General features: G+C 36.9%; 1 protein-coding gene across 1 annotated transcript in view; it reads right to left on the reverse strand.

The window, feature by feature from the left end:
- dgkaa (diacylglycerol kinase, alpha a) overlaps positions 1 to 12,556 on the reverse strand; it is a 48,936-nt gene that overhangs the window by 18,751 nt on the left and 17,629 nt on the right. The window contains exons 2-5 of the mRNA XM_033969127.2: positions 9,339 to 9,431; positions 7,354 to 7,430; positions 718 to 844; positions 120 to 194 (exon numbers count right to left, since the gene is read on the reverse strand). Of these exons, the coding sequence (XP_033825018.1) occupies positions 120 to 194; positions 718 to 844; positions 7,354 to 7,430; positions 9,339 to 9,414 (355 nt within the window). The 5' untranslated portion in view covers positions 9,415 to 9,431. The remainder of the gene's footprint in view (positions 1 to 119; positions 195 to 717; positions 845 to 7,353; positions 7,431 to 9,338; positions 9,432 to 12,556) is intronic.

The raw sequence follows: 12,556 nt of genomic DNA on the forward strand, positions 1-12,556 counted from the left end.
AAAAATGAATAAAAAATAAATGAAGAAGTAGAAAATTAATGTTAGGATCAGACAGTTACTCTTACTCGAGGACTGATGACACTATTATTCAAGAGACCTCAATTGCACTAATAACTCACACTCCAGCTTGTCCCTCGGTTGTCCATCCTCCAGGAGAGAAAAGTAACAGGACACATCCTTCAGAAAGACCTCCTCTGCAGCAAAGAGAGAGAGAGAGAGACGAGGGGAAGACTGTGAAAGAGATATTACCATCTTACAGCTTGCATCGCCCACAATATTATATCAAAATTGATGTTTGAAAAAATAAATAAATAAAAATTATACATAAGACTATAATTTTGGAGCAAAAAACTACCAACAATCAGAAGCTACAAAAATAATAAGAAGAAATTGGAGCATAAAGTGACATTTCTGTGTTTTTAAGTTTATTTTAAAGGTGCATTGCTAGCTGTTACATCACACTTGTTTCCATGGAGATCGATGCTTTTAATGTCTTATTGTGAAACATTCCAGGCAAAGAAATATCACCTCTATAAAGACTAGCATCTGGCGGACCTAAACCCCATGAATAGAGTAGAGTGTATTAGTATCCCGTATTGCCCACTGCTGACAGCCTTGTGTTGATAAAGAGCATGCCAAACGTGCTGTAGTAGTGTAAATTGATGAGAGGTTTGAGCGAGGCGAGCGTGGAGGCGTTTTGTTTTCAGCTAATCTTACTGGCAGTGTCTGTGGAGTCTTTGGAGTTTTGGAATGAGCGAAAGAGTCTCTGGCACAGGTCCGCAGGGAAGTCCTCCACCTCCAAATATGTCTTGAGGAACAGACGGAAGCCCTCCTCATTGATGCACTACAACAACACAGATAACACACAATGTGAATAATGAATATTACAGTAAGTTACATTAACACAGTGAACGATTCATGAGTTTCAGCTTTGTGTTATCTGCAACATTTTGAAGACTTTTACCCCATTCAGCCAAGTTTGGACACACTTTGTATTAATGTTTCTTCTTTATTTCCATGTTTATTAGCATTGTACATTCTCACTGAAAGCATCAAATCTATGACCAAACACATACGGTATGTAGCACGCAAAAATAAACTCAAAACAACTCAAAACATATTTTAGATTTACTTTTTGTTTAAATTGTTACCCTTTGCTTTGATCACTGCTTTGCACTTTTGACATTTGTTGCCATGTTATATATGTGAAGTGTAAACCATTTCAAGAAACTGAAAGTAAAAGAAAAAGGCCAAGGTCCTGCAGAGCTGTCAGCAAAGTGGAGGGTGGATACTTTGAGGATTCACAGATAAAATATCAAAAATATTTAGCTGAGTTATTTCATGTTTATTTCTTTGCTACATCATGAGTATATCTTGCCTCATATTTTGTGTCTTCCATATGTATATAAAATGTAAATGGAGTAGTAAACACAGTAAAAAATACATTGAATTATTAAGTGTATTTACACTTTTGTGTAGTGTACGTAGACCACTGGTTTATTTTTTGTTCATTGTAAACCAAAATATTCATCTAAAATTGCTTAATCATAGAAATGGTTCCATTGACTTTCTGTTCAAAGCTGCAGAACTGAGAACCTCCAGCTCTTCATAGCAGCATTTTGATTTGTTACAAGCAGATGATTTCCATTCAGATGTTTTTATTGTTAACAAATGTTGGTCTGAATGTTTGGAATAATTGCAAGTAAGTACAGGGCTGTGGGCGTTCATGGGGGGAGGAGAATTTTTTTTTTTAAGCACTGAAACCTCCAATGTAAAACATCAAGAAATCAGTGGGAAAATACATAAACAGACTGATATGGGGACACAGTTAAAGCTGTCATGGCTTTCTTTAGCATAAATCTTTATTTGTATTATTATGGATCATTTTGACCTAATCTTCGTAATACCATGTGTAGTTACGTATAAGGTGTATCTCTTGTTCGTGTGTCTGGCATCCTCCAGCCACTCTGATTAGACTAAACTGGCAAGATTGTTTTGGTGGTATAAATACTCTGTATTGTTTACATTTGTGAGCTGAGGGCGAGACGACACTGCTAGGGACACAGCTCTTTGACAATTGTGCACAGTTGATTCAATAAACCAGACTTTTGATTCAAGACAACTTCTCTGTTGATTTTTATATCTTTAAGGCTTTTGACTATTAGAAATTCCACAACAAAGCATATGTTTTACGTTACGTTAACACAGTTAAATTCTCATAAATGTTTAATTTACGTATATATTTAACTTGTATATATTTATTTTTTATTGTTTCAATCCACCCCTGGATCAGTCAGAGACCATAAACAGCAGTGTCCCTCTGCAACTGGATTAAACTGCAACATCAGGGTCACACAAATGAACTAGTTCACAGAAAAACATTTGCACTGGACCATTTTATCCGTCTATCTATCTATCATCTATCTATCTCTCTCTCTCTATATATAATATATATATAACACTAATAAGTGTGTGTGTGTGTGTGTGTGTGTGTGTGGGTGTGTGTGTGTGTATATATATATATATATATATATATATATATATATATGCATACACATACATACACACACACACACACCCACCCCCACCCCCCCACACACATATATATATTAGTGTTATGTTTTGACTAACATATCTCTATAAACATTTTTCCTGCTGAAAACAAATAACAGATTTTTTGAGCAAAAGGTTTTGTTCAAGGCACTAATCTCAACTGGCTGGTTTCAGGTGCTAGAAGAAGAGATGGGGTCTGGAAAGAGTAATATTGAAATGATTATATATCTAAGAAGAAATAGAACTCCACAGATGTTGGGAGAATGATGTGTCTTGCTCATGAACACAACAACAGTAACCATTGTCACTAAGTAATGAGCATTGAATTATGAACATTCAGGTTAGTGAGCAAACATCTACATCAAATGATCTTGTTCTACTCTAAACATAGATTCCCTTTTGATTCCCAGAGCCTTGTGCACATAGACGCAGTGACATGCACAGTTGTGGCTTTGTTTGTGCAATTTTACTATTTTAGGAAGTACAGGACAGCTACTGAAGTCATCAAAATATGTGTTGCTTTGTCAGTAACAACACAGGACACCACATTTGAATAAGGCAGTGGTGGTATATGTATGAACACACTATTATGTATTTAGACTTGTAGCAAATGTTTGGTGATTTACAGATACTATTAATAATATGCTTCTCAGTTATGCTGGTATATTTGATCATACAATGTAAAAGACACACTGAATTTTCTCAATGCTGACCATCACTTTATTGCAATCTATGTAGGGTTTTGCACTTGATCAAGTAGGTACTCATAGGAACCAGTATTTCCACACTGTTTGTCTGGACTGAAATTGGAAGGAGACGCTTTTGTGCTGCCTGCCACCTGCGCATGTCTATTGCTTGCCCTGTGTCATTGTTGTTGGCTTATGTTGCTTTGCCGTGGGCACCGTCTTTGTAATTTGGGCTGTATTACTTTGCATGGGGCTGCCGATCTTGACAGCAAATAAGTTTTATATGGACTACAAAGCCTCCCAGAGAATGAGTGTGTTGTTGACTTGACTTGTTGACTTGAACAAAACATACTTCATATCATATTTTAGAGGCAAAGCGTTTCTCAAATTCTCCATTGAATTGAAAGAAAGTACAGTTTAACATTTAGAGGCAAAAGTGGGCGAGGCAGACAGGGACAAAGCTTTATACTAAGCTTACTGTATACAATCCATTTTGTCTTTTGTGCTGGCATTTTTCTCCTTTGCCAGGAGACTACAGTTGGAATCTAGTTGTATAGCTGGTACTGGAGCATGAACATAAATGTTTATTAGTGTGTATTGTCCCCATTCAAACAAACAAATAAATGCAATAAAAATAAATGAACAGAAGATAAGATCATAGAACCTGCTATTTCCAACCATATCACAAAATCCACACAATAACAGTGGCTCTTTACTAATCACTTAAAGGAGCTTTACCTGATTTTTACTTTATAGGGCCCATATTACGCTACTTTCTGATCTGTGTTATAATGTTTTTTCCTTATCATAAACAGACCTGGAGTTGTGTTTTGGTTGACACATGCTTAACACATAAACCCTGCATATTTAGGCTGAGTTCTTCTCTGAAACAGCATTCCACGCTGTGATGTCATGTGGTAATAAAGGAAGTGCTCCACTGTGTTTTAAATCTCCATACATCAGGGGTGTCAAGCTCAAATTCACAGAGGGCCAAAATTAAAAACTGTGACTAAGTCGTAGGCCAAACTAAATATTTATTGAAACATTTCAACATCAGCATGTTTTTCTGAAGGGGTGGATTAAATTTGAGTGAGGCGACAGGTAGCAGATGCTAATGAGTGTCAACAGAAGTGGTGGGGGCTGGCGCCAACACATTTGCAAAGCATTCTGGGATTTGTAGTATTAGAGGTACATGCGCTATAGTGGTGTGGTGGCCAACTCTAATGTATATTTGCTATGATCTCACGGGCCAAATATAATTATATTGAGTGCCAAATTTGGCCGGCGGGCCTCAGTCTGACATGTCTGCCATACAACTTCACACCAATTCCAGGTCTGAAATCATCATTTGGATGACCTGGAATTGCCAATCTCTACTGAACTAAAGATAAAAGGTAGCTTCTAACTTAAAACTGAAATGAAGATGAGATGAAACAAAATGGAACAAAGCATTTTGAGCTTTGGAAATGTAGACAGACTAATAATAAAGTGTTACTCAATCATGTGTGAATGAAACAAAACACAACTCCAGGTCTGTTTTTGATGAGGCAATAACATTATAACACGGCTTAAAGCGCACAAGAATCCTTTTTCTGTATTATAGGACCTTTAAGGAGCACACTTCTTGATTATCTGGCAATGAAACACTTTTTAATTAGATGCGGACGTACACAGCAGTCTTATTTTTACCTCAGTAGCTGCTTATATAATATGTATGTATTGGGGCAGGGTAAATTTTTTGCTCAAATACATGGGAAAAAAATCATGTACATGACATTTAAGCACTACAAGTCAAATATTCTAATGAAATCTGGAAATCCCTATATTTTATCTGCAATGTATCATCCAACTTATTACAAAAATACATTTCACTCCTAATTTTAAATTGTGTTAAAATGTGACATCTGTAGTGAATTGCCGCTCCTCGCCCGTCTGTGTGATGGCTACAGGGCGAACAGACTGCTCTCCCTCGGTAACGCTGAACCACAAACCCATTTCTGTTGACATTTTCCATTTGTCGCCGATACCCTGCAGAGCTGTCCCACTAATAAATAACTGTACGCTGCAGACAATGAGACAAATGAAGGGAGACATCATCATCGCACGCTGCTAAAATGAAGATCTACACTGCAAAAAATACAATCTAAAATAAGTTAGAATGACTTAAAGGTGCACAATGTAACTTTTCTGGTCGGGGAGTCTGTCACCTGGCTGTTTCCATGGAGATACTATTGCTTTGTCTGGAATGTTCCACACTATGGCGTTAAACTTATCTATCTTGCATTTATTCAGTTACAGGTGTTATTAATGCTTAAAGGAGAAAAACATCCTTTCTATTGTTGGTGGGCTCACTTTTCCACAGATCTGACCTGTAACTTGCTTGTTTGTCTCCTTGGATATAGATAACTTGGTTTAATGCCATACTGTAGGACATTTGAGACAAATCAGTAACATCTCCATGGAGATAAACAGGTAGTGGACCCTCCACCAGAAAAGTTACATAATTAACCTTTAAGTCATGTTTATCTTGATTTGAGTGCATTTTGGCAAGTCTAGAAATACAATTAACCAATGGATCAAGTAGAATTGGGGGTTGTTTGGTTATGATTATTGATGTGTTGGGGTTGGGTTGTTGGGCTGTCGGGTGGCTGGGTGGGTTTGGTGGGTGGGACTGATTTTAATGCTTTGTAAAGCACTTTGTGTTACTTTTTTTTTTGTATGAAAAAGTGCTATATAAATAAAGTTTGATTTGATTTGATTTGAATTACAAAAATTTAAAAATATCTGTATCTGACTTTGCTTTTGTAATTTAGGGAAATGTCTTTTATTCCTTATTTTATTGTAAAAGCAGCTATTTCTGAGAAACAATAAACTAAATGATATTGGTTATACATTTAAAGAGGCTTTGTTGGATGAGAACCATAAGGAAGCAACTGCCAGGGACAGACCATTTAACCAACCAGAGACACTGGTGTATGAGAACCATGTGGAAACCATGTGCATGTGACTCAGACAGTTCTTTCAACATCCAGGAAGGAAGTAAGTGGGCGGAGAAAAGTGTTCAACTGTGATTCAACGTCAGGCTCTTCAATATGGTTGGTTTTCTTGTAAATGATTAAAATGCCATGAACTCATGAGATAACAAATCAGTGATCAAAAATCTAATACTATGTCATGATAATAATTAGGTCTAATTCTCGTGAAAAAGAATAAAATAATTGTATCTATTCTGCGCTAGTGCGGTGCATTCTTCTATTATCCCAGAGCTGTGCTTATAGCCACAACTAAACTGTCCCTCATTGTGCCGCCTGCATTGAGTCGGTGATGTACAGTAATGGAGGCGGGTTTTCAGCTTACATTGTGTGAGGGGAGAGCCGGGCCTCTGCTGCGTGGGCAAAACTAAAGAGGTAATTTACATCTACAGCCCCGGTCCAACGAGCCTCAAGCATTCCTCAGCTGCAGCTTAGTCAACACGATCGATGGGTTTCAATCTAATTCATCTGCACAAGGCAATTAATGTTCAGATAATAGGGCTCACCATAAGATATACACTGCACTGTAGTCATAAATCGTCACACAAAATGAAAAACGTTATCAATACAAACTGGAACTGGCTCTATTATTTATAAGAGGGCTCCTACTAACAATGATTTTGGAGGTCGACTTGTCAGCTGTTCAGTTATTGATTTGTTGACTAATCAATTAATAATTATTTTTATTATACAATGAGACTTAAAATATATTTTTAATCATATAAATGTTGAAATATGTAGGCTGAAGCTTTCTGGATAGAGAATATTTATAAATGAAGTGTATTGTTGTATTGTATTTTTTACATTTTTGATGTAAAATATTGTTGTCTTTGTTATAAAAGGTGTTTTGAAGTGATTTTTTTCAAGTTTTTTTCTTGTGGGATGTCAACCCTTGTCACTGATAAAAATGATCAGGTTCAAATTGCAGTTTACAATGAACAAAATGTAATTTAATGATTTCAGTGATAGTTTATTACCAGAAATAAGTGCGATATGTCTTGAAGATATACTTGTGCATATTTGCGAATCTACTCGACTTTGTCAGAAAATTAAATATTTTTCCCAGATCTGCTCAGCCTTACCTCTCCGTGCCTGTGCCGCGCCAGGCTGCCATCTGGGTCAAACTCTCGGAGCACGTCCTTCACCTTCAGGCTGCAATCTGAAACCAAGAAAAAATACATAAATAAATAAATGTCCAGATACTTATCAATGTATATTGAACTAAACTAAAGTAAAACATATACTTAGACAATGTGACCTTTCCTGAATAGTTTTAGAATGTTAGAAGACGGCTGGATGCACCACATGATCTATACCCAGACTATATAATGTATTTATTCTAAAATTAAATTAAACCATGGATAAGCAAATTCTAAATAATGGTGAAGCCAAAGGACGACATAAAGATGAACAGATGTGTCTCTAAATAATACACATACTCAAAGAGAGGGCCCAGTAGATTGAGGTCAGAACTATTGGGCCACATGGTTAAGACCACATGGTAACATTAAAGAAACTACTATTATTGGTGTTGAACGTTGCATTTTATTTTCTAAATAAACAGTGTTTTTAAGATGTCATTGTGGTATTGAAAATGACATCCAGTACTCAGCATTTTCCTTATTATCGACGTTGAGTTTTAAATTGTGATAATCCTACGACACAGAGGAGGGGGTCACAGGGGAGATGAGCTGTTTACAAATCCACATGGGCTCACAAAACAACATGTTAGTTCCACTACAGTAAACTCAAGGACACTCTATTTATGGATGAGCAATGCATTTGATATGAATTACAACATATACTTACTGAAATTATATCACAGACTTTTGAACTTTAATAGAGGGTTTTCAATTCATTTCAATTTTATTGTATTTATTTAACACATTTAAAAACAACTTGTGCTTCACATAAAAAGTCAACTAAAAATACAGATATACAGATAATGAACATGGGTAAAGCTCTTGGACTAAAATGCTTTTTGTAAAATAGACTTTATTAAGTCTATATGAAATACAATTACTGTTATTTCATTATTGTTAAAGGTGCTCAGTGGAGGGTCAGTCAGAAATGTTCCACAGTATGGCATTAAACTTATTTACTGCCATAAAACATTCTTTGTAAAGCATTATCTCCAAGGAGACCAACAGATGGTGAACCCTCCACCAGAAAAGTGACATAGAGCACCTTGAATCTCAGTCTTTTTGAACATAACTAATTAGACACACTGTATATAATACTGCAGTGTACTTTGAGGTTTAGTGATCTCTAGTTATTGCAACAAATGAATGATTTAGTGATCAGTGGCTACTGACATTTTCATATTTTTAACTATTTTGGGAGTCTCTGTGCTTTGTTAACAAAACCTAAATTTCATCACTGTTGTGATCAAAATGATAAAATATGCAAAAGTGCAGAAGTGTGCAAAGTTTGAGAGGTGTGAAAATACTTCGTAAGAGCAAAATGTCACTGATCAAGATGTTTTTAAATTAATCAGAAGTAAATGTGTAATTGTTTCTATTGTAGCTGTTATAGTCACTGTGGTTAACAATTGGGGTGCATTAAGAGAGTGAGGAATGACTCTGGACTGCTGCAAATACTTCAGAACAGGGCTGGGCAATTACGGTAATCAAATTAATAAAATGTATTCAATCAATTCTGTTTTTAAAAATGAATTCACTTTTTCTTTTGGCTTCCTGGATGACTAAGATGTTACACAGACATGAACTACTTCTGTTTTTCATCTTTTTAAGACAACATAAAACTGGTACAGTAAAAAATACATCTATTGTTTGACTTGAAAAACAGGTCAAGGCTACAATTATTAAGAATATGTTGATATATATTATATATTGCTGTTTAATTTTAACTTGTGTAATATATATATACAGTGCTTTCACTACTATACATATATATATATATATATATATATATATATATATATATATATATATATATATATATATATATATATATATATATATATATATATATATATACATGTATAGTAGTGAAAGCACTGAGGAGGAGGAGGCAGAGCCCACATGTTCTGTTGTTCTGTACTCACACTCGATGTACTGCTGCAGCTGTATGAAGTCGACTGGGCTCAGCTCCTTCACCTCAGAGTCTGCGCGGGCGGACATGCTGCCGCTTAACTGATCTACAAAACAGAAAGAAAGAGGGATGAGAGAGGGAGAGAAAGAGGGTAAGAGGAAGGGGGAGAGGAAGGGAGGGAGGAGGGCATGCTGCCACTTAACTGATCTACAAAACAAAAAGAGAGGAAGAGAGGGAGAGAGAGAGAGAGAAAAGAGGGAGGGTAGGGAGCGAGAGGAGTTTCAGAGAGAGACATGCTGCTGCTTAACTGCTCTCAGACAAAACAGAAAAACAGTGAGAGAAGAAGAGAGAAGACAGAAATGAGGTAGATACTGGAATGGAGGGGGCTGAAAGGCAGAGGTAAAGATATAGAAGATAGACGGGAAGTGGTGAAAAAGGGAAAGCAGAAAAGGGAGTGAGTGAGATATGAGGAGAGAAAAGGAGAGAGAGGGGAGAGAAGGAGAGAGAGAGGGAGATGGAGGGAGAGAAAGAGTGAGTGCATTTAAAGCCCCTTCAGAGCACATAATAAAAGTGTTGCTGGGAGGGAGAGAGTGACTCCCACAAACCACAGGGAATCATTTTGAACCGACACAAACACAGATCGAACTGAGACAAGTCTGAGCCTGTTCGGGAATATTTGAAGAGGATAATACTTGATACTTGTCATATTCGAGCAATACATACAGTATTACAGTTTTGCCTGTACAATGACAACTAATGTGCTGTATATGGAGCTAAATGACTGTACAGCACTTTTCTGCTTATTTTGAGCAGTCAGAGCTCTTCACATCTTTCATACATTTGATTTTGTCAGAAAAAACTTTATATCCAGATAATACTGAAACTAGATACTCATTTGAACAAGTGTTGAAAAATATCATAAGTAACACAAAACTGGGCATTTTAGATTGATATAGAATTAAATTAGAACAAGTGTAAGAAAGTACCATTATTCTGTCAGTAAAAATATTGTTTTGTTGTATTGAAATCTGCATTGAAAATCAAGCCCCGTTCATATCATAATTAGGTTTAAAATGTTAGTACACTGACAACACACGCACTCACACATCTGCAGACCAGATGACATTTATACTGTTGCAATGAAACAATTACCACAGCAAAATATCTGTCTGATTATAAGTACAAAAATGTGTTATCCTGTAGTTTTGCCCTCTCCAGACATGTTCTCAAATGCATCGCTTTGAAATAGTGGTATCAATACTAAGGAATAGACTTGATACTCAATACTACAATATTACAATACCACAATGATAATAAAAAAACACTTTCTTAGACAATAGAATGTGATTTTCAACATTAAATCATAGTACTTCCTTTTCTATTCCCATGTGTCTTATATCTGTGTAATCCCTCAGTAGGTTCATAGTGGTCCATGGGTGTGTACTAGTCTATGTGTCTTATACTTGTGAAAGATACAGCTCAACATCATTCTGAAGATGTTCAGGAAAGATTATTTTCTGTCCTGTGAATGAGACTTTTTAGTATACTTGCTCAAATCTGTATCTAGTTGTTGTAATAGTTTTAGTATCAATTAGTATCTGATTTTGAACACTTCAATACAACACTAGTTTGCAGTTCGGTTCATATTTTAGTTTTCTCTCAAATGTTAAATAATGCTCCTGCGTGTGTTTAAAATATGCAGAAACTACTCATATAATATAAAACAATGAAAGAAATACCTCTGTGGTAGGGCAAGACAATATAGGAAAAAATCAAATCACTTCTTTAATTTTATGTCTTTATATCTTTATTTACAGTATTTTAAGGAGGAAACTGATCTTATCTTCATCTGTCACTCAATCAGAACAGGACAGACACTGAACAAAAGGAGGAGCAGCTGGGAGAAAGTATTCGCTCTGCGCTCACTCATTATTGGCAGATTGTCAATAGGACAATTTAATGAGTTCAAATTGAAATGTCCCAGCACACATCACAAGCCAAAGTAAAGGCTGATATATTCTACTGTGGTAAATACAAACACAAAGAAATAATATCTATAAGTTGTGTACGCATATATATATATAGAGAGAGAGAAAGAGCAACACACAACTGATACAAAATCAATAGAATCATTCACTTGTGGTGCAATGTGTACTTGATGTAATTATTGATTTGAGCGTAGTCCTTATGTTACAAATATTCATATGCCACACCAAATGTCACACTGCCCCAGGTAAAAGTTATATTGACAGTGACAAGTATTTTTAGTAAAGAAAAAAATTTCTTTATCTGAAATAATGCCAGATATACTGCAGTGAAATATCTCCATGGAGACAAACACATGTCAGACTGTCTACCAGAAAAGTTACATACTTACATACGAAAAAAATATAAATAAATAACAAAAGAAACGCAGGGACAATGAAAGGAGAGAGAATGAAGGAGAAAAGAGAGTTTTAAAAAATTAACAAAATTAAATAATTTATTTTTCCTCTTCTTTCAAAATGTTTCTTTCATTTTGTGTTTTATTACTTATCTACCCATACACACACGCACACACGCACACACCCCCACACACACCCACACACACACACACACACACACTTTATTGTTTGTATTGTCTCTAATATCACAATAAAAAATAAATAGATAAAACTAAATACAGTGGAGGAGTTCAAGTATCTCGGGGTCTTGTTCACGAGTGAGGGAAGGATGGAGCGTGAGATTGACAGGCGGATCGGTGCAGCGTCTGCAGTGATGCGGTCGCTGTATCGGTCCGTTGTGGTAAAGAAGGAGCTGAGCCGGAAGGCGAAGCTCTCTATTTACCGGTCAATCTACGTTCCTACCCTCACCTATGGTCATGAGCTTTGGGTAATGACCGAAAGGACAAGATCGCGGATACAAGCGGCCGAAATGGGTTTCCTCCGCAGAGTGGCCGGGCGCACCCTTAGGGATAGGGTGAGGAGCTCGGTCACACGGGAGGAGCTCGGAGTAGAGCCGCTGCTCCTACACGTTGAGAGGAACCAGCTGAGGTGGCTCGGGCATCTGCTCAGGATGCCTCCTGGACGCCTCCCTAGGGAGGTGTTCTGGGCATGTCCCACCGGGAGGAGGCCCCGGGGAAGACCCAGGACACGCTGGAGGGACTATGTCTCTCGGCTGGCCTGGGAACGCCTTGGGGTCCCACCGGAGGAGCTGGAGGACGTGTCCGGGGTGAGGGAAGTCTGGGAGTCC

This window comes from Periophthalmus magnuspinnatus, chromosome 7 (genome assembly GCF_009829125.3).
Source record: "Periophthalmus magnuspinnatus isolate fPerMag1 chromosome 7, fPerMag1.2.pri, whole genome shotgun sequence".
NCBI lineage: Eukaryota > Metazoa > Chordata > Actinopteri > Gobiiformes > Gobiidae > Periophthalmus > Periophthalmus magnuspinnatus.